The 24,493-nt window shown below is 32.3% G+C and overlaps 1 protein-coding gene across 3 annotated transcripts in view; it reads left to right on the forward strand.

Moving 5' to 3' along the window:
* LOC145260486 (uncharacterized) overlaps nucleotides 1-24,493 on the forward strand; it is a 118,235-nt gene that overhangs the window by 61,579 nt on the left and 32,163 nt on the right. For all 3 annotated transcript variants that reach the window (XR_013864307.1, XM_080118595.1, XM_080118597.1), the window contains 2 exons: nucleotides 5,739-5,888; nucleotides 9,229-9,334. Coding sequence is in view for 2 of the 3 variants with exons in the window: in XM_080118595.1 (XP_079974721.1) it covers nucleotides 5,739-5,888; nucleotides 9,229-9,334 (256 nt within the window). In the remaining variant the exon portion in view is untranslated. The remainder of the gene's footprint in view (nucleotides 1-5,738; nucleotides 5,889-9,228; nucleotides 9,335-24,493) is intronic.

Genomic DNA, 24,493 nt, shown 5'->3' on the forward strand with positions numbered 1-24,493 from the left:
CGAAACTATGGACGTAGACATAAACACCAACAGTCCAAAACCAAAAGAAAATATAAACCATGATTAACAAAATCCTACAGTGGAACATAAGAGGATTAAAAATTAATATCGAAGAAATGCAAATACTTATCAAATCCTTATGTCCTGCAATAATTTGCCTACAGGAAACACACTTAAAAGAAAATGACAAAATTAACATAAAACACTACTCAATATACAACCACATAAACAAATTATCATGCAAAGCCACCGGTGGATCATCAATACTGATAAACGAAAACATTCCACACAGCAAAGTGAACTTAAAAACAAATATGCAAGCTGTTGCAATAACTGCAACACTACACAAAACAGTAACCCTGTGTTCACTCTATATACCACCAAATGAAACAATAAACGAAACAGAATTAAACAATATAATCAAACAACTACCTAAACCTTTTCTACTGTTGGGAGACTTCAATAGTCACAATATATGGTGGGGCAGTAAAAAAAACAACAAAAGAGGCCAAACCATAGAAAAAATAATTAACCAAAATGATCTATGCCTACTCAACAACAAAGAGAATACATATATGCACCCACCAACGGGAACCCTATCAGCAATCGATATAACACTATGTGACCCAACTATATACATGGATTATAGCTGGAGAACACATAAGGATGCATGCGGAAGTGACCACTTCCCAATCATAATAGAAAACGAGAATCCCAAGCCAGAAGACAAAACACCCCGCTGGAATTTACAAAAGGCAAATTGGGAAAATTTCCAAAATACATGTCAATACAGATTAATACCTGAAGCGAATCCTAACTTAGAACACATCACATATTTCAGCAACACCCTACTCACAATAGCCGAGGAGAACATACCAAAAAGTTCCACTACTACAAAATATAACAAACCCTGGTACAATAAAGAATGCAAAGAAGCTATAAGAGCCAGACGTGCAAACCTAAGGAAATTCAAAAACAGTCCAACGAAAGAAAATTTGGACACCTATAAAAACAGCAAAGCCAAAGCACGGAAAACTATCAAAGAATCAGAACGGAACTCGTGGAAAGACTATGTAACAAAAATTAATCAAAACACAAAACCCAAAAAAGTATGGGAGATGGTCAGAAAAATAGCAGGAAAAAATACAAAGAACCCTATTAAACACCTTATATGCGACAACACAAAGATTACCGACAAACAAAATATCGCAAATAAATTAGCAGAACAATTCTCAATGAACTCATCATCAAAAAAACAAAATAAAAAATTCCAAGCTATAAAGAAAAATGAAGAAAAAATAAAAATAAACTTCAAATCAAAAAATGAAGAAAACTACAATCAATTATTCAACAGTGCAGAACTAGAGGAGGCAATAAACAAATCTCCCGATACAGCAGTCGGCCCCGACGAGATCCATTATCAATTCCTCAAAAAACTACCAAAACCATCACTGGACTACTTATTACAAATTTACAATGAGATATGGATAACTAACAACATTCCAAAAAACTGGAAGCAGGCAACAGTAATCCCAATACCCAAACCAAAAAAAGACCATACAAACCCAACAAACTACCGACCCATTGCACTAACTAGTTGTTTGTGCAAAACTTTTGAGAGAATGATTAACGAAAGGTTAAATTGGTACTTGGAAAGCAAAAATCTAATTACAGAAAGCCAGTCGGGTTTCAGGAAAAATAGAAGCCCCACCGATCACTTAATAAAACTGGAAACACGCATAAGAGAAGCATTTGCAAAAAAAGAACATCTAATAGCAATTTTTTTTGACATGCAAAAGGCGTATGACACCGCTTGGAAATACGGAATCCAAAAAGACCTGTATGAACTAGGACTTAGGGGTAGAATGCCAGAAATTATCAGAAATTTCTTAACAAATAGAAACTTCCAAGTACGGATGGACAACACTTATTCAGTCCAAAAAGATCAAGAAATGGGGGTCCCCCAAGGCAGTATCCTGTCTGTCACCCTCTTCAACATTAAAATAAACAATATCATAAAAAACATAGACCCAGGAATTGAAAACGCCCTATACGTGGACGACCTACTTATATACTACCAATCTAAATATATACAAACAGCCGAACGCAAACTACAACTCTGTCTGAATAAAATAAACAAATGGGCCATAGAAAATGGATTTACATTCTCAGAGGAAAAAACTAAATGCATCCACTTTTGCAAATTACGAAAATTCCACCACGACCCCAACCTGAAAATGAATAACAAGAACATCCCACTCACCGACCAACATAAATATTTAGGTATTATATTCGATAAAAAATTGAACTTTATACCGCATATAAAATATTTAAAAGCAAAATGCCAAAAGACAATGCAATTGATCAAAGTCCTAGCACACACCGATTGGGGTGCAGACAAAGTCACATTATTGAAATTATACCAAACTCTAATCAGATCTAAAATGGACTATGGATGCTTCATCTATGGAGCAGCAAGGAAGTCCTACATAAAAGAACTAAATACAATCCATCATCAAGGATTAAGATTAGCCTTGGGAGCATTTAGAACCTCTCCAGTAGAAAGCCTCTATATAGAGGCCCATGAGCCTCCACTGATTCTAAGACGACAGAAGTTAGCGCTACAATATTACCTAAAGCTGGTATCATGTCCAACAAATCCTGCATACCAATGTACCCTCCACCCACAATACACACATCTCTTCAACAAGAAAGAAAATATCATCAAGCCCTACAGCCTCCGGATAAAAAACCTTCTCACAGAAGCCCAAATGGACATTACAAAAATACATAAATATAACAAATCAAAAACTCCACCCTGGATGATCAAACAACCACACATAATATTAAAATTAAATAAATATCCCAAAACGAAAACCCACCCATCAACCTTCCATGAAGAACTACTTATCATCCAGAATACATACAAAGAATATACACAAATTTACACTGACGGATCAAAAGATGGAGATAAAGTAGGATGCGCAGCCATCCACAAAAAAATAAAACTAAAGAAAAGGCTCCCAAACGAATCTTCTATTTTCAGCGCAGAAGCAACAGCCATAGATTTGGCACTGAATATAATAACCAATGATGACCATCAAAAATATATCATATTTACTGACTCACTTTCAATACTCATATCTCTAAAAGAAAAAAAAATGACAAACCCACTTATTACAAAATTGCTAAACAAAATAGATGCCATAACCATGAAAAAAAACATTATCTTTTGCTGGATACCAAGCCATATCGGCATATACATGAATGAACAAGCAGATAAGGCAGCAAAGGAAACCCTGCAATAAAACCACATAAGTGGAAAAATCCCCTATACAGACCTAAAGACTAAAATAAACACATATTTGAAGAGAAAATGGCAAGAAAACTGGAGCTCATGCACCAAAAACAAATTATTCCAAATAACACCAAATATTGGAACAAGAGACACCAAAAAGTTAACAAGAAAGGAAGAGGTAGTAATGACCAGACTGCGAATAGGTCACACTCACATCACTCACTCATATTTACTAAAAGGGGAGGAGACACCAAACTGTATAACGTGTCAAGAACCCTACACAATACACCATATACTGACAAACTGCATTGACCTTGAACAAATCCGAACAAAGTATTACCAAGAAAAAAATCTGAAAACAATATTAAACAAGATTGATCCCCAAAAAATTATCAATTTTCTGAAAGAAACTAAAATATACTCAAAAATATAAGGAAAGACCCCCCCCCCCAAAAAAAAACAAAAAAAAAAAACCTTAAGAAGAACAAACCAATATTTAACACAACATAACGAACCTTTCGGCATTAAATGACCCCAAAGTGGTTGATATGCCGTAAAACAGAACAAACAAACAAACAAACCCACTGTTTACTATGCTAAAATCACAATGACTAATGTATACCTATTAACCCTTATCCTTGAGTGGCCTCTGGGCCTTGATAAGTGGTGACACCCTTGTAAAAAAAAAAAAAAAAAAATATAAACATAACATTTGTATCATAAAGCTGGGACATTTTTTCTTTTTAATGGAGAAAAAATGTCTTACATGGTGAGAAATGTTATTTTCATCTTTTGTAAAACAAAGACAACCTCTGTAAATTGTGTATATCTGAGTATGTGGTTAAAATCACTTTCTTTTAAAAGTTATTGTTTTTCTTTAGATTAGCGGGACCTGTGGAAATTCCACAGGGCACTCATTCATATGTAATATATTGATGTTGGCATTCTGTAGATGTTCAGTGTAAAAGGAGACGCTCTGATGTTATTGTAGCTTTTTTGTTAAAACTGCAAATGTATTTATCTAAGCTAGCACGAACACCCAGCAAAACTTGAAAATGATATTTTAATTTTTTCAGATTTCATATATATTATTATAGAGTTAATGTTCTATCAATTTTTATATATTATAAAGTTGCGATTTCAAAAATAAAAATATATCTATATGACTTGGGTTCATCAGCTTGAATCGAAATTGAATCCCAAACTTATGAAAATATATATATATAACTTTAGTTCCTTCAGCTATAATCGAAACCGAAACCAAGACTTATGAAGAATTCTTGATAAAATTATTTTTAAAAAATAGATTATTAACATGCTATAACCAAAACTTATGAGGAATTCTTAATAAAATTATTTATAAAAAAATTAAATGACTTGAGTGCCATCAGCTATAACCAAAACTTATAAAGAATTCTTCGTAAAATTATTTATTGCAAGAAATGGAAGTACATAACAATTAAATGACCCCGATGTAAACGTGACACAGAAAGTAACACACACGCTATTGTATTGATTTATAGATTATTTTCAAATTTTGTCGATAGATGATTTTGTAAAATATTTGGCTTGATTTCTAATTATATTATATGATTATATTTTGTCTGCTTTGAATCAGTGTGATGCAAATCGACTTTTTTTTTTTTTATTATGTATACACATTTTATGATTACATTGACACACCCGTTTCTCATTAGATCAGCAAAGTTATGTGACATTGAGCCTGTTTAGTACTAGGTGGATGACTATTGGAATATCCAACAGTGTATGTGGAAGGATTGTGACACCTCCCAGCAAAATGAATGTTGTCAAATAGATTATGACCTGAGAAGCACAAATAGAGGTTATCCTCTATAAAATGTCTCTTGTTAACATGTTAATCAAATTTCATAAATATGCAGTTAAGTTTTAATTTTAGATAAATTCTATTTCTGTGAAAGTTTTTGTTTATCACTTTGTCATGGTTAAGTACAAAATATGATTTCCATTGAAAAACGAACAGATTGAATGGATGCATCTTATTTTAGATAAGTCTAAGCATCTCAGTAAGCGGCGTGGTCTGTTGGTCAGCAGCAATTAAGTTTTAAGTATCATTTGGAATTAAATAACTAGAAATGAGTTGATATGCCATAAAACAAAGTTTGATATATAGCAAGTGTTCATTTGAACTGATAAATAAATGTATTAAAATATTGTGTAAATAAATTTCACACTCTCTCTCACTTCATCTCCCGTTCCGTCTTGCCATCTCTCTCTCCTCCCTTTCTCTCTCTCTCCCCTCCCTTTCTCTCTCTCTCCCCTCCCTTTCTCTCCTCTCTTTCCCCCTCCTTTTCCATCTCTTTATCTCTCTCTCCTTTTCCATCTCTTCCTCACCTTCTTTTTCCCACCCTTTCTTTCTATCTCTCTTTATAAATATTAAATTATTTCTCCTGTTAACTAGGATCAGGCAGGTTCAGGATCTGATGGCGACAGCAATGACAACGATTCCAGCGACTCTGAAACTAGCAACCCATCAGTCTCTCAATCTAACAGTCAATCTCCCAAACCAAAGGCTCGTAAAACTACTACTGAGCCTAAAGACTCTAAAGAGGTAAGTGTTGCATCTTAATACATTCTCTCTCCCTAATTCCTATGCATACTCTTTTTCTAGTCGTCATCTCTCATTTTAGTTGGAGGTGATTTATTATTGAACGTCTGAGGTGACCATATAGACAATTTTTCTAGGTACTAATCTCTGCCTTAGTTGTGTTCAAAGCCTACCTCAAATTTTGCTCGATCTTGTGTCATGTCTGGCATTCATATAGAGGTTGGTAAATCTGAAGATGTACTTGATGAAAGGGATGGAAAAGCACTTTTAATAATTAGAACAATTTTATTTGATTTTGCAAAGGCATACGATACCAATTGGTTTATATATAATTCAAGAAGAAAATCACCTTTTAAACACGATAATGATCCATACACTCTTTTTTTACATTATTCATTTATCAAAATTAACTGGTGAGGATGGGGTGGGGGGTGGATGGTATTTCTTGATGATTATTATTATTGTATTACGTGGCTGCCTTAATTTCTTATCTATTCTTCTGTTGAATTAGTATGGTTAGAAGTATGCTTGGGTTAACTTGTCTGTTTTTTTGTGAGTGTTTTTGTTTTTCTTTTTTTTTTCTATTTTTTTTTTTCATCTTTATTTTCTTTTCCCCTTGAACTTGAAAGGAATGCCAAGAATGTATAACAGTAGTGATTTTATTGATGAAAACAAAATATGTTAAAAATAAAAACAATTATACTGTAGCTGCTGAAATTTTATCTCATTTTTACTGAAAAATAATACAAAAATATCTCTTCTTTTTTTTTTTTTTAATTTTTTTTTTTGGTCTCCCGACAAAAGGAGGGGGGACCTGTAAATTCACCGTTGTCCGTTCATCCGTCCGCACTTTTCTCAATAACTATGCGTTGGAATTTTTAAAAAATTTTGCACAAACATTAAACATGATATGAGTAAAAAAGTAACAGAACGGATTTTCCAGTAAAACTCTGGTCCTCCCACACACACATACACTAGACTAGGGGTGCCTTTGATTTTTATAAAACTTTCTGAATTTGTAACTAACTGATTTCTATATAATTTTGTTTGTCTATACTTCGCAATAACTCTTGGGTTTGCCCCAGGGGCTTTTTTAGGACTAATAAAAACACTCCAGTTTTGGGACTATTTTACCATATTTGTCCCCAATTTTCTGTGTAAGTCTATTTAGCAGTTTTGCATGGTACTGAATTCAAATTTAAATATGTTAAGGCCTTTGGGACTTTTGGGCCTAAATGGGGGGGGGGTAGTCATTTCTTTTTTTACATGGTACAGAACTCAAATTTAGATATGTTAAGGCCTAAAATTGCACCGTTTGTTCATTTCATCAGGACATCCCCTGGGGACTTTTGGGGCTAAATGGGGAGGGGGGGGGCAATGCTGAACTTAGTCATTTTTTATGCCTCATTCATTGTGCACTCACGGAGAACCATGCATGCTTCACTTGTTTTTAATAAATGTGGGTTTCCGCCAACTATTTGTTTGTAGTATATTAATAGATCATGTTACATTTTTTTTTTACGGTTTAAGAAATATCATGAAAATATGCAGCAGAATCCGTTTCACGTGACAATGAAATCACTGTTATACACAATCTATCAGTATTATACACTCTATTAGATTGAGTATTTTTAAAATATTATGTGATCTGGATTTTTACCATGTCTATACATTTTTGATAGGAAACTGAACAGTTCTTCGACAAACCTTTCGCACTCATTACTTACTGCACTTTCTGAAGCATGTTCTATGAAATCTATGCATACATTTCATCCGTGTTTAAAAATTGTTGCATAAAATCTGGACAAAATGCCTCTCTCAATTACGTATTCGCATACAGAAGGTAGCAAACAGTTTCACTCTCTATACATGAAGTCCTCTCATATGATTCATGTCACCAGGTTACTATATTAACAGGTATACTTACTTTTATTTGACCGTTATAATTTCCTTTGCATCTATCAACTACTTATAACATGCTACCACAGATAAAGAACATAAATAATAAGCGCCTCCTCCAATTCAAATAGATTCTACTTTGTGTCATGCTTGTATATGCGTATATATTTGATGAAACACCTCTTAAATTTTATTTAATGGAAGGGTCAGTTTATTATTGCTCTTACTATTGTAATTTAAAAATAGTAAATCAAAACAAAATGGGCTGTTTAAATATTTAAAAAAAAACGATGTTAAACAAAAATGAAAAACAAAAAAAAACAGCAAACATGCGAAAACAAAAACAAAAAAATTGAAGTGTGTGGGGGGGGGGGGGGTAAATCAAAACAATTAAAAAAAACAATGATAAACTTCTTTAAAAAAAATCTGAAAAAACAGCATACGTGATGGAAAAAGAAAGAACAAACTGTTTCAATAGTAATTGTCTGTATTTTTGAGATGAGGTGTTTTCATTGATTGAGATTATCGATACAAAACACCTGACGAAGGCCGGAGGGCAAAACGGTCGAAACGTTGTGACAATAACAACCAAGATGAGGAAATCAGTCCGACAATCTCAATCAATGAAACTGTTTCAATAATCGAAAAAATCGAGGTGTGTGCGAGTTAAACTTGTTAAAAAAAAAAAATCTGCGAACATGAAGCGGATGATGTTCAGAAAAACAAAAACAAAAAGAAAAAATAACCCTGTTTCAATATTAAAATTAAAAAAAAAAAAGAAGATATCTTCCATCACAATTCGAACTCGCAACCTTTAGATAATAACACTGCTCTTTAACCAACTGAGCTAAGAAAGTTTCCCTTTTGTTCTGATTTACCCCTCCCCACCCCACCCCCAAACACACACACGCACCTACAAATACCCGGGCAACACCGGGTAACCCCTGCTAGTATATATATAGATTGTCTTCATTGTAATCATTTTCTTTGCTCAAACAAATTAACTGTAAAGAAACTGGATAGAATTACACAAGGATAAAAACAAAGAAATGGCTAATCAAATATCAGTTTGTAAGATGCATTGCTCTTAAGTTTAAATATGAAAAATCCAACAAGATAATAGAATGTATTAGGTTACTCCAGGTAATAGAATGTCTGTTCTAGGCCATAACTTATGAAGAATTCTTGATAGAATTATTTATTAAAAAAAATAGATGATTTAAGTGCCATCAGTTATAGTCGAAACCAAAACTTATGAAGAATTCTTGGTAAAATTATTTATGATAGGAAATAGAGCAATTCGAAGACCCGGATGTAAACGTGACACACAAAAGAACACACACGCTATCATATTAATATGCAGATGATTTAAATTTGATCTCATGTATTGCAGACTGCATAATGTCCTAATATTACTTTAATTTTCTGCTTTATTGTCATTCAGTCTTCGGAAACCCCCAAAAAGGAGTGTCGTTTCTGTCACAAAGGTCCAATGAAAGGCCGCGCCAGAAAGGATGAACTGGTCAACTGTTCTGAATGCGGATCAACTGGTAAGTATTGTTTCTTAAATGACCTGCACACTGCATGATTTCTAGGACACTTATCTTTACATCATGTTCTTTTTCTATGCAACTTGTCAGGTTTTTTATTTAATAGGCAAAACACTTTGCTATTAGAAAAAGAGATAAAGATCTTTTATGAATTTGAGATGATTTTGCCCAAGAAAATTCAGATGGCAATATCTAAATTCTTTCAGCTTTCAAAAACCTATACATTATAGATAAATTTATAAATACATTTTTAGTTTTATATTAAAGTTTTAATGGTGTACTTCTTTTAAACTTTTTCCTTTTCTGTTTTTATTATTATTGTTGTTTTTGTTTATTTGTTCTTTTTGTCTTTATAAAAAATTTGTTTCTTATCTAAACTTCAACCTTAGCCATGAAACAAAAATGCAAAAGATCTTTCTGATGTCACAGAACGAAAATGTCATATTCCAAAAAACCATGTAAATTGATCAAGTTTTTTTTTTTGCTATATATAAATCATTTTTTAATGATCTTTAGCAATTTTAATAGGAAATTATAGCCATCACAAAGCTGATCTTGATGTCAATAGTTTGAATTGAGTTGTCTCCCCCATATTTATTAACATGGTGGATCAAAACAATGTCTCGCTTTGTCATAAAATTGGATTTCCTTGGTTAAAAAAACTACTTGATAAATTTACATGATTTTTGGTATATGATATTTTCATTCTGTGATCAGGTATGTACATTATAAAGATTTTTCTGTATTTTTTAATTAGGTTGAATTCTGGATTTGCACCAATGTTTTTTTGTTTTTTTTTTCCTAACTTTTTGAGCCCAATTATTGGATTAAATATTCTGTAATCTCAACCCTTCCCTAATGCTAGTTCAAAATAAGCTATAAAAAAAGCTATAAATTTACAGGCACTTACCATACCATTTAAAAAGAGAATGTTCAATCACCAAAGATGAAATGTAATGCAAAAACATAATTAAAATTGAGTTGGTGTTGCTTAAGTAAAAAAAAAATTAGACTTATTTTAAAATTAATTGTTCTAAAATCAAATTCTGTTTTGTCGACTTAACCAGTTTACAAAAAACAAACTTATTATTTGAATTTATTTTTATTTTAATATGATTTTAATACACATCTGGTTGTTGCAATTTTAAGTGGCATTTGTTTTATTTATTTACTGACAATTTTTATGGTAAAAAAAGAAGACTATTTGATGCAAGTCCATTATACACCCCCCCCAAAAAAAAAACAAAAATAAAGAAAAATCTTTACTGTGTGCGTATCCACGATGGAAAAAAAATATTGTACACCAAAAATCGTGTAAATTGGTCAAGTAGTTTTATTTTTTTTAAAAAAATCAAATTCATGGCTAAGCGACAACCGACCATCTCTTAATGCTATTTTTCAAAATAAGGGAGATAATTCCAAATAATTCAAATTTGCAATGATTTAAGAAAGTCATTTTTAATATCTGGAGAGCGTGTGAGGGTGACATTAGAAAAAAATTCAAATTCTTCACTGGTTAACTCCCCCTTAAAATAGCTCATTAGAAATTGAGTTTAAAATCAACCTTGTACATCATTGTAATGCCTACAAATTTTTTATTTATTTTTTTTTTTTTACATGGGGTTCACCACGTAAGGCCCGAAGGCCACTCAAGGATAAGGGTTATTGCGTGTACAGTAATCAATGAGATAGTATTGTAGTAATCATTAGTATTAGGGGTTTTGATAGAGTGTCTTACTTAAGGGGGCGGTTTGTCAGGAGTTTGTTTATGTTGGACTTGAAGACGTCCAAGTTGTAGTCAGGTGGGAAACAGGCAAGCGACAGAGAGTTCCACTGGCGTGCAGTTCTAAGAAAGAAGCTTTGCTCATGGAATCTACGTTTGGATTTAGGCACAGATAAAGATTGGGGAAAATTATTGACAGTAGTTTCTGCCAGACAGGTGTTTCTCGTGAAAGATTGGTGAGGGGGGACAAGGGATTGGAGATCAGACGAGCACCTGCCATGGAAATAACGATAAAACAAAGACAGGCTGGCAACGTCTCTCCTGTGGTAGAAAGGTTGCAGGGAAGAGAAAAGGTCCTTCCCCCACTAAACCACAAAGTCTATTTTGTACTCTGTCACAAGGCAGGATAGGCTGTTTTTAGCAGCTTCTGCCCAGATGTGGCAGCAGTACTCCATCCTTGGACGTACTTGGCTTTTATACAGATAGAGAATTGCATCAGTAGTGAGATATCTTCTGGAGTGGTAGAAGGATCCCACCATTTTCCCAGCGTCCCTGGCAACAGATTTGATGTACGTGTTCCATTTCAGATCAGGAGTAAAGGTCAAACCCAGAAGCTTGTCAAAACATCGAGCCTCCCCAAGACGAGAGCCATCCATTTCAATTGATGCCAGATGGGGATCAGAGCGTTGATGATGTAAAAATAGAAGCTTGGTTTTGGATGAATTAAAAGTGACCAGCCACCTCTTCCCCCAGTGTACCACGTGCTCAAGATCAGAGGAGAGAGAACTTTGTCATTTACAGCCTTTGATGTGTTGCCATAGATGGTCGTGTCATCAGCATAGATGTCAACGAATGATTTAAGTATGTGTTTTGGGAGATCATTGATGTAGATCAGGAAGAGAGTTGGACCCCTGAGGGACTCCAGCATTAATACTGTGGCCTCTGATTTCTGCCCATCAACCACTACTCTTATGAACCTATCAGAGAGAAATTATTTAATGATTGAGAAAACATTTCCAGTAATACCGTAGCTGGAAATCTTATGAAGTAGGCCCTTATGCCATACCTTATCAAAGGCTTTCGATATGTCAAGAGCAATTGCCCTGGAAAGGAAACCTTTGTCAAGAGATTCACTAATCCTATGTGATATAATCGTTAGCACATCTGCTGTAGATCTTGCAGAGCGGAAACCATATTGCATGTCACTAAGAAGGTTGTTTCTGTTGAGGTGGTTGACTACTTCTTTATTTAATATGGATTCCAACAACTTACTCATGACACACAGGAGACTTATTGATCTGTACTGAGAGGGAGATGACTTTTCACCTGAATTCTTAAATACAGGGCATACTGATGAGATTTTCCAGGGTGTTGGAAAGCACTTCTCTGTAAGGCAACGCTTAAACAGTTTTGTAAGTAGGGGGGAAAGTTCTGGTTGAAGCTTTTTCAGCACTATAACTGGAATGCCGTCAGGGCCAGTTGCTTTACTGGAATCAAGGTTCTTGATTAGTTTGGCGACCTCATGCACAGATATTTGTATGTTGCATAGAGTGTTGTCTGTTATAGGAGGAAATACAGGGAGTTGATGGTCATTGTCGCATAGGGTAGAATTAGCTGCAAAGTTCTTGGCAAATAGTCTGGCCTTGTCTGATGCTGACGAGATGACCTCAGGTCCATTGATGATAGTAGGGATAGAACACACGCTTCTGTTCAAGATCCTGTTTGCTATTTGCCAGAACTGGTGGGAACCAAGCCACTGCTCAGCTACTTTGGATTTAACAGACTGAGCATATAGCTCTCTTGCATGTTTTATTACTCTTTTACAGTGGTTGCTGGCAGTCCTGAAAGCAGCTTTAGTCTCCGTACATTTATTACGTTGGTAGCTATGGAAAAAGTGATTTCTGTGCGCGATGGCAGCAGCACATTCAGGGGAGAACCATGGCTGGCTGTTAGGTTTTTGTTGGAATTTTTTGGATGGTATGAATCGATCTATGCCTACAATTAACCATTCGGTCAGGTCTGATACTATAGAGGACACATCCTTTTTAAACATGGAATACAGAGGTAGGTCAGATATGAATGTACGGAAGCTGTCCCAGTCAGCCATAGAGTATCAATATACAGTACGGTGGAGAGGTATGTCTGAAGACTTATTACATTTCATTTTTATCTTAACTGCTACAACAGTGGCCAGAGGAGATAGAACGGAACATGAACACAGCTCAGGGGATGTTGTGAGGAAAAGGTCTAGAAGGCTTGCATATTGATCGGGTGTATCGGCCACATGGGTGGGTTCGTGAACAATCTGAGTGAGGTCATAGGCAATGGCAAAGTCATCACAGAACCTCCCCTCATCAAAAATGATTTTATTTATAAAAATAAAACTGTTATCAATTTATGTGATTTTTGGTGTATAATATTTTCTTTTTGTCACAAATAAAGATTATTTTTCATGGTGGATTAAATTGTTAGAATAAATTAAGAGGTTTAAACATTTATCTTACAATTTTTATCGTAAGAAGAGAGAAGGTATTGTTTTAAAATTATTGAAATTGTTAAGATTTTAAATAAAAAGGAGACATTCAATTTATGTATTTACATAAAATGATTATGGCCCACTTATATTTCAAATTGTAACTAATTTAAATCATTTTAAAATAGTAGTCTCTCGTTTATCATAAAAATTGTCAAATAAATATTTAAATGACAATTACTTTCATGGTTAGAAGAAAGAAAAATTTTTTTGGATATTATTGAACTTTGCATACACTTATTTCAGGAGTAAATTATGCAGATAGAAAACAACTGAAATGTACAAATAACCAATCTTCATCTCAAAATTTAGAAACATCAAAAACCCTTCTCCCTTCTGAATCCAATAATAACAGTGGGAAACAAAACAATTTTCATTGAGTTTATTCAAACATTTAGTTTTTGCTTACTAACTTGAATAACAACATTCACTTTCAATTAGATCCAAAAATATGAAGTTTTGGAGTGTAGAGTTAACCTCCTTTTCTTCTGGGACAAACATGGCGACTTTTATAACTGAAGAAGGTTGGAGATTACATCAACTGGAACAATTGTTTGATTAATCCAAGTAGTAATCTTGTTTTGGATTTATTAAGTGTAATCTCTTATACTTTCCAAATGTCTACATATTTTTTCTACATATTTTTTCTTTCATAACTCATAATAATATAATCTGAATAAGAAAGAACAATTTCTTCTTGTCTAGCATTTCAGATGTTTATTTGTGTTGTAAAAAAAAACAATTTTTTTATTTAAAATTTATTAAAAGGTTTGGTTCTTATTTAGAATTTGACTAAATTAAAAAATATATAAAAATACAGAAAAATCTTCATAATGCATATCATGGAACAAAAGTCGGTTTCAGTCTTTTTTTTTTTTTTTAACCAAGAAAATCTAAATTTACGATTTTTAGTGATTAAAAAGTTTTATTTTGAACTACCAGGCCACAAGATACGCTTAAATATATTTTAATTCATGCTGATTATGTATTTATTATAGAGACCATTCGCTATTAATTAAACCTATAGTTTAGTAGTGTCAAAACTAAAAAAATATATATATGATTTGTGTGTCATTGGCTAGAATTGAAACTAAAACATACAACTTTCCACCCTCATTCATTAGCCTCTGAACCACGCCCATACACATATTAATTTACCTGCCATCCCTTTTTTAAAAGATGGATGGAATCACCTGATCATCGAAGACAAGATGAAAGCAAACATGGTCCACAGAGTAATTATATAGATACAAATAAAATCTTGATGGTCAGATTGAGTTGCTGCCCTTGAATTTTAACACATTCTAAAACATCCCCCCCCGCCTCTATTTTGCTTATCATACAATTTGATTTTCTTAGTTTAAAAAAAAAAACTATTTGATCAATTTACATGATTTTTGGAATGTGACATCTTTGTTCTGTAACTGGTTTGTACATCATAAAGATTTTTCTGTATTTTTTTTTAATTTTTTAATTAAATGTAATTCTAAATAAAAACCAAAGATTTATAATTGGTATTTTTTGGATTATCCGGACTAATATTTCTTATTTTCACAACATTTTGTAATAATGTAATCTTAAGTTTTTTCGGATGTCTTTTTGGATTTGAGAATCTTTTTCAAACTCACTAATATGTAGCTGTTTATTTAATCCAGGAAGTAGATTGTTCTGATTTCATTAGTCATGACAGAGTAGAAGTCTTGATTTTTATTATTATTATTATTATCATCACCTGTAGTAATAAATGGCTTGTGGCATACTGTTAAAAGCATTGATTAAGAATCAGTTTTAAGTGAACGTCTTCTAGAGGTTGCAGGTTCAATCTTTAATATAAGCAATAATAACTAAGCATAGCATAAAATAATAGTGCTACCTGGTCAAGGCTAATGGAATGAAAACAATCTTCTTTCTTCAATTCAATAAACGGTTTAGTTAGATATCAAGTTTGAAAAGATGCATCTAAAGATGATCAAAAGTTATATCCATACTGAAAATAATGACCAATATGAGAATAATAGTCTGAATAACCCAAATGCAAATTATCAATCTTCATCTAAAAAATTCCAAAACAAGGTTTGTACTAATTTATTTTATTAACAAAATCTTAAAAATCATTTTTACAATAATTGAGGAGGATATTGCCACAAACCTTTTTATTTTTTTCTTAACTATTTTTTTTTTTTTTTTGTAAAGAGTTGCATAATAAATGTTATATTTAATTTTAGTATCTTTTGTAGAAATGCATGTTTCGTCTGGTACATTTTGTTTTTGTAATCACATTTAGAAAAAAAACATTTTGCTTTCTGTAAAACATAAAAACACGATTCAGAGCCACATGATGGAAATTTGTTTTCAAAAATCACATTTTTGTTTGTTATTGTTTGTGTCTTAATGAATAGCTCAGTTTATCATGTGGTTATATTCACTCTCATATAAAAACAAAATTGAAATACATTTTTTTCTTTTTCCTGTAACAAAGGGAAGATGGTGATCTAGACATGTACAAAAATATTTACTGCTTCTGTTCAATCATACCACCATGAGAATTGGGGCTTTATTATTTTGTTTAAATATGTACATTTTGGGGGAGCCGGATGCACCAATAGCAATAATTTCTTAGAAAACAATGTATTTTAATCAGTGACCTGACCAGTCATAAATGTCCTAGATCTTAAGTATCCTAGGTCTTAAGTGTACTGGTAATGTCTGTTTCGTTGAGGTTTTGACCCCACCTTAGAACAGAACAATGACATCCCAGCCTGAAATAAAGTTCATACCAACCACCAATGTTTTGCTAAGGACAAAAAGTATGAGAGGAAACTTATTCTCATTTATTGCAATTAAAATTTACAATACATGTTATATTGCCGTCAAAAAAGTACATGCAAATACAATTTAAAACGATTCCAAACCAAGCTGTCAAGCAATAAAATTTATATCTTCGTCAAAATAAAAAGTGTAGGCATTCCCTCTTTATGTTACTAGTACAAAATAAAAAAGTACATTAAAGACCTAGGACACTTATGACCAGGTCATTAATAACTAGGACACTTATGACCTAGATCCATTTCAATCTGGAGGATACATCTTCAACAGTTAGTTCAAAAAAGTTTGAGCCATTCTGAAATTGGTGGCTATTTTTTGTCAGGCTGAAGTATTTTTTTTTTTTTTTTTTTTTTTTTTTGCAGTTCTAGGAGGTCAACCCTCCCAGGCTTTACCTTATTTGTTTGAGAATTTTATTGCTAATCACCTTAAGCACTCCTACCGGAGAATGCTGATGAGGCTGCTCAAGCATTTTTTGTAGGCCAGGGTGCACTTCCTCTAATGCACTAGCTTTTCAAATTCCCACTTGACCCTGTGTTTAACCTCTTGAGAAATATGTAAATAAACAAGTAGTTCTTATTTGTTTATTCAAGATTATATTCATTAAAGATGTCGGTAGAAAACAATGACAGAATGATTTCTATTTTGATGTTTGGTTTCTTCATGAACCTTGTTTGCAATGTTTTATGTACCTAAATCAAAAAAAAAAAGAGCAGTTTTTACTGCTGATGTAGTCTCAAACAGAGGCACATATAATGAAAACACCGTAATCATATTGATAAGTAAAATTTTAAATTAAAACTACACACAAACTTGGAAATATATTGAAAATTTATTTATTACCTTATTGAACATTTCTTATTTTTTCAACTTTTAATAAAAATCTTTTTTGTTTAATCTGTACATATGCAAATGTTATATATTGTAAAATACTGCCTACTTTGAACAAATTTATTGCTGTAGGTATGGTTCTGAGCAGTTCTAGGAGGTCCTTCTTCTCGGGCTTTACTTACTCTCTTTATATTATGAACAGCAGTTGTCTGTATGTATATCTGGCTAAAATTCAAAATGACAAAACAAAGAGCCACAAAGTTGGTGTTTCTTTTTTGATTGCCATTGCCCTGGATGAATAATATCTAAAATTTAGAAAAGATTATTCATTCTTTGACTCTAGAGGAGGGGGGGGGGTCTGTTTTCCAGTCATTTAATGTACCAACTTAATTGAATTAACTCTATTTTGTGTTTGTTTTTTTTTTTCAAGGAGTTATTTCCCTTATGCTGACTAATTTCTTGAGTAATCTATAAAAGTGTGTGTGTGCATGTGCTCAGAGAGAGGAATGGGTTGGGCAGAGAAGAGGGAGAGAGGTAGAAGTCTTAATAAATATGTTACACTTTTGCCTTAGGCAACACTAGGTAGTCCTACTAGTCTATTATATAAAGAAAAGAAGCATTTTCTGTTTATGTCCAGTTGAAATTCAAATCTTAGGTATACTTTCAAGCATTACATCATCAAATTTAATGTGGACCATAGCTGGTTATCGTTAAAAAATGTTTTTAAAACTACTCTAATTAGAAATGATCATTGGCTATAAAATGCTTTGCAGAATCAGATTCTGAGGTAGTTCCACTAGAATAGTCATATTTTAAAAATGAAAGCACTCCAAGTCCACAAAATACCACTATTTTGTTCATTAATGTGCATTAATAAGTAATAATCTAAAAGCGTTTTTAGCAAATTAATGATAAAAATATTAATGATATTTTCTGTCAGATTTTTTTTTTTTTTTTTTATACCCCCTGCTGTATATTAAAAACTCATTACCGCCTCTCTGAGGAATTTTGTCATAGAACTTGGAAATTTATCAAGAGAAACATCCCTTTCAATCTTTTTTTGGGGTATGAAATAAACTGGCCTATTCCTTTTTTTTTTTTTTTTTTTTTTTTTGTATTGTTGCTTTAAAAATAAGACATCAGCATGATGAGTATCAAAAATTTGTACCTCAATTAGTAAGTAAGTCAATCTTTTTTTTTCTGTTTTTATCCAGGAAAATTATAATTGTATGTTTTCTTTTTTCATAGTATTGAGTCTTATGTAAATTATCCGGAAAAAATATTGTATTCATTTCACTGTTTTTACTGATTATTAAAATTGAATGCTGATAATTTATCAGCAGTTACTGTATGGTTAAAAAAAAAAAAAAACAACTTTATTTACACGTTTAAAAAAAAAAAAAATTTTATTAAAATTTAAGTTAATGCAGCTTCTGGTTCTTTCTTAAATAGTGAAAACTTTGAAAAATACTTGTTTTCAAATGTACTAAACTTTCAAACCTTAATTCTAATCAGAAATGACTTTCTAACAGCCAAATAAAAAAATAAGATATTACTTTCTGTGTGAACACCCTAAAATTTTAGTGTAAAAATGAGAAAACAAAAATAAAAAAATTTAGAGTTGGGGATCAGTTTCGCATATCAATTTAACATAAAATGCTCCTACATTTTCCGGTCATTCCTAACCCTCGAAATACTTTTGGTATTTTGCCAAGCTTAAAAGTTAGTATAAAAAATAATTACTCTACCACTAACTCTAGGTTCAAGTGACAAGTCCACCTCCTAAAAATGCCTTTCCTTGAATGTGTTGTACCACTAAATTATTACCCCTTTAAAAAAAAAATACTGCTACCTTTAACCCTAGACATGAGTGACAAAGCTCCTCACCTAAAAAGCGTTCCTTAACTCTCTCAATAACCCTAAGTCATAGAGGTCAGATCCACTCAACAAAAATCCTCTCAAAATCACAAAATTAAAAAAATAGACACTTCCTCCTCAAAGAAAAACACACGACTTATCTCCCATAGAAAAAAAAATTGGTTAATTGCCCTAAAACGTTAGAAAGGCTTGGAAATTGTGGAGTATTTTACATTAAATTTAGGTGAAATTAATCCTCTAAGTTTGAAAATAATTGATCTTTTTTGTTTACTGTCAAATTTTCAGGATGTCACATGTAATTACCCTTAACCCAACCACAAACCTGAAGTCCAAGTGGCAAGCCCCTCTCTTACAAAGACCCTCTTAAAACACACATAATCATCAAAGAAAAAATCTCACAGGATTATTCTCATAGGAAAAAAAATGGGTAACTGCCCTAAAACACTAGAATGGTCCTGAAATTGAGGATTCTTCTGCATTAAATTCTAAAAAAAAAAAAGAAAAAAATTTCTGCAAAGTTTTTTAAGGTATTCATATATAATTACCTAATAATGTAGAATCTCCTATTTTGGAAAGGCAAGGGATTTATTTTTAAACAGTTCTTTCATTAGATTTTAGTTTATAAAATGCATTTACAATTCAACTTTTCTTATAATGGATATGATATTTTAAGGTATCATATTTATGTGCATTTATCGCAGATTATTTAGAAATTATTAATTTCTACAGATTTTCTGTGTTATATTCTCATTCTTTGCATAGAAGTACACTTATATGGCAAATTTCATTGTTTTAACAAAAATATAAGATTTTCATTGAAAAAAAATAGTGTAAAGAATGTGAGGAAACCCATATGATCATAAAGAAAGGAATATATTAAAAACAAAAAATACACAAAATTAACTTCCCTTTTTTTAGTTAAATTTTAGAAATTTAAAAAGAGTTTTTTTATCATTAAGCATTTATGTGTACTATCATTGAGATATTTTAAGTCATTTTAAATTTTTCATGTGTATTGCCGTTTTAATATTCGTGCATTTGTGATTACAGGGTTACCAGAGACAAAATTAGTCCATGTGGGGTTAAAGAAAAAATCTTTGAATTTTACTAAGATTTCTAAAACTTTCTAAAAGAATTTTTTTTTTTAGGCTAAATTGACCGAATGTTTAGAAGAGAGGGAGGGTAAAAAAAAAATTAAAAAAAGTTTGTATGATTTATTGTCTGCTTAAACCGTAGCGTTTTTCTTTCTATTTTTCAACTTTGTTTATGAATGAAAGAGTAAAGGAGAGGAACTCAGAGGTGTGATGGACAGAATGTGTGGTAGATGTTAAAAGAAATTGTTGGTATTTATTTGTATAAGATCGGTCTTTTTTTTTATGGGGAGAAAAATGCAGCTTCCCCAAGAAGGGGCATTCTAAATGGGAACAATGATATCTGTATAAACCCATTGGCACTTCCTCACGATTGAGCAAGTCTCATGACACATGAAATAAACGCAATCCCAGCTAGACAAATGTAACTGAAGAATTATCTTCAAGAATGTTCAAATGGATGACTATTATTGTACAGACAATGCTGATGACAGTTTAAGTGTGCGTACATTTTTTTTGAGGCACCCTGTGTGTGTGTGTGTGTGTGTGTGTGTGTGTGTGTGTGTGTGTGTGTGTGTGTGTGTGTGTGTGTACACAGTGTGACCCGGATATAAGAGACTCTTAATATAAGAAAACCGATACAAGAAAGGTATTCTCTGGTCCCAAATTAGAGCCTGTGTCAATGTACAGGGTAACCCAGATATACTGTAACTCGGATATAAGAGAATCTTGGAACCTGCTTGTGTGTCTCTTATATTTGGGTTTGTGTGTGTATATATAAATTCAAAATTTGATTTTAGACTTATAAAAGGGTCTTCTTCAGTAAAATCCAGATAGTATTTGTTTCTCTTCTTTTTACGTACTATGCTGCTGGTAATATGTCCTTTTTACGTACTATGCTGCTGGTAATATGTCCTTTTTACGTACTATGCTGCTGGTAATATGTCCTTTTTACGTACTATGCTGCTGGTAGTATGTCCTTTTTACGTACTATGCTGCTGGTAGTATGTCCTCAGATGTTGAAGATTGGGAAATTTTAAATGTCCAATTCAGTAAATGATGATAAAACTATTTATGAACATATAATGAAATGGAATAGTTTTGAAGAGAAAAGACAAGTGTAACTGAAGAATCGTGTTGGCGAATGTTCAAATTGATGACCATTATTGTCCAGACAATCAGACAATGCTGATGACAGTTTAAGTCTGCGTGCATTTTTTTTTTTTATGCATCCTATATATTACTTTACTAGTTGAACTTACCTGGTGTTGCCCAGGAGTTTTTTTTACTTTCATTTTTGTTTTGATTTTTTTCTTTCTTTTTTAATAAGATTTTGAAAGTTATACTTCATCATAACTGTAGTATTGTTATGATGATTGAATTACTTGAATCAAATGAAAAGAAAATATATTTAATTTTATTAACATTATATTTTAATTTCCTATTTATTAAATCTAAAAAGCTTCCAGAACTTAAATCTTTTGATACATGTGAGGATTTACTGAGAAATTTAAAGCCAGAAAGAAGTTCATCAGTTTAGATGGTTGCAAATTCTTTTTAAAGGGTTACAAAGTAAATATTTATTTATTTATTTATGTGAAAAACTTGGAAAAAATAACAAGCATATGTAAAAATAATAAAATCAATGTAGGCTATCTACTAGTATGGAGGTAGAGGCGATATTGTAAGACAGGTGTGTTTTAAATTTAAAATACAGATAGTCTGTTTGCTGCATTTTATATATATGGTGTGAATTAAAAAAAAAAAAAAAAAATGAACATCCGCTGTGTTAATAAGAAACATTTTGATTCGTCGGTTGTTCTTATGGGCTGATGAAGCCCAGTTGTGCAAAATTATAATTGATAAACTATTATATACTTATATGCCAATACCAGGGCTGAAACAATTGTATGCAAGATGTTACCAATAAGACTAACATTTTGAAAATGAGTAAATACTTGAGTGTCTGTTCCTTCTAACTTGGTATCTTTAAAAAAATATTTATGGCTCTAGTATTGCACTATTGAGTTATCTAAAAGTGAACTTTGTTATTTATGTCATTACTATCCCAAGTAGTTAAATTGAGTGTAAAAATATTTGTGTGTGTGTGTGTTAGCAATATTTGTTCTTTGAGTATCAACAAAATTGAACAGAGTTTTCTGATTTTTTGTAGTAAGTTGTTTTCATTTCATTTTAATGAAAGATAATTATTTTCTGTTTTTCATATTTTATTAATATAGAAAACTACATACTTTATATATATATATATATATATATATATATATATATATATATATATATATATATATACTAGTATTTCAGCCCGGCGTTACCTGGGTGTTTGGGTGTGTATGTTGAGCAAAAAAAAAAAAAAAGTGGTAGTAGGAAGGCAGGCTTGAACCCGTACCGCAAAGGAGGAAAAGAACAGGGTAAAACCTAACGTTTATGCTGTTACGACCACCGCCAAACCGGAAGTGACATTTTTTAAAATTAAGGTTAGACAATCTAAAGGAGGGGATAACTTTAAAAAATATTAGCGAAAAAAGTGACCCCCACCCACCTGTAGAAAAGTGCCTAGTTGAAGGGGAAAAGATTAATTTTTTTAGCCAATTTTTCGATATTTGTCGTATGAAAGGTCGAAATTTAAAAGATACTGATCTTGGTAAAATCCATCGCCTCTATTGAAAGTTTAAGGCAGACATGCAAACAGACATACATACATACATACATTTATATATTGGTAACTAAAAATTTTCGACCTAAACTGATGAAAAAGCTTGCCCTATCTCTGAATACCCTTTATGTAAAATTTCAAATATTTAAACCAGAAATTGTCTGAGTAATTTGGAAGAGACCGCAGAGGTCAATTTTTTAAAAACTTTGACCCCTATTATGACCCCTTAAAATTTATTCTTTTGGGCTCAAATCAAGTTATTAAGTTAGATCCATGTCCAAGGAACCTATATCTAAAATTTCAAGTGCGTAGACTCAGAATCGTCGGAGGAGTTTGGTAGAGTTCTCAAAGGTAAACTCGTTGAACTTTGACCCCTTAATCGCCAAATTTCTGGCCAAAAACCGATCACATCGATTTTCCCCAAATCTCAGTACCCTGTATATCAAATCTCGAGTCTGTAGACTAAAAATTGACAGAGTTATTGCGTAGGGAAATGTACACACACGTTCACTTTTATATATATATATAAAGTATTATTAGTTAACACAAATATTTTACTGAGTATATTATCTAGTTAACACCTTTCTCTGAAAATTAAATTTAAAAGCAAAATTAGAAGAATAAACGCACACTGACTAAACATGCGCTCAATTATTTTCTTAAATATTTTAGTCAAATACACGTACAATATTGAGATTTTAATAGATAATATGGTATACTTTTGAAATAAAGATTTTTTTTTTAAGGATGACTACTATTGTGAGAGTTTTATTGTTTTAGCCCAAAAATACTGGATTTTATCATACACAAATAAATATGGTAATTCTCTCTTCCACCCTAATCTTGGATCCTGGTAAACCATACGTATATAATATTTCTGTTCTGTTATTCCAATATAAACAGATTAATAATTCTGATTAGTTGTTAGTTTTTATATAAGTAGGAAATTTTCTTTGTATATCTTTGAAGTGTGTGATCATGCAACGGTTTCACATTTTTTTATGCAATCCTTTGCATTATTGTTGGACTCTGCAAGCTCTTTCCACGTGTAGTGTTGCATCATATGGTCATCCTCTCCAAATTCGCAGATGGTTGAGTTAGTTTTCTAGCCTCATCTGATCATGGCAACTTTTGACTGCCCCTATTGGATATCCCCGACACGGGAGATGTTAGATTTTTGCAGTTCTTATAAGGAGGTGTCAATGTCGTACTTAGAGCATCCAGTATTCCCAAATGCTCACCCATCTGGTACTGACCAGGCTCAACATTGCTTAACTTTGGTCATCTAATGAGAACTAGGGTGTCAACATGATTATGGCGTATATAATCTTCACATTTCATGAGTGATGTTTTTAACAAAAAAAAGGAAAGAATTTGTTTGTTAGGTTTGCGTTTATTTTGAGTGGGCAGAATGTGGGAATTTCTAATCCTCTCATAAAATATTTGTCATCATTCAACTGTCAATTTATTTGAACTGTGGAGAAGCAAGGGAGGTTAGGAATCGGTGATATTCACAGAATCGAGTCGTCAGAGTTGACCTTTTGAAAGATGCACTGAAGTAGAATTTTTTTTTGTTTATAAATACTAATAATTCACACCTTACCAA

This window comes from Euprymna scolopes, chromosome 36 (assembly GCF_053919585.1).
Source record: "Euprymna scolopes isolate OS-2025 chromosome 36, ASM5391958v1, whole genome shotgun sequence".
Classification (NCBI taxonomy): domain Eukaryota; kingdom Metazoa; phylum Mollusca; class Cephalopoda; order Sepiida; family Sepiolidae; genus Euprymna; species Euprymna scolopes.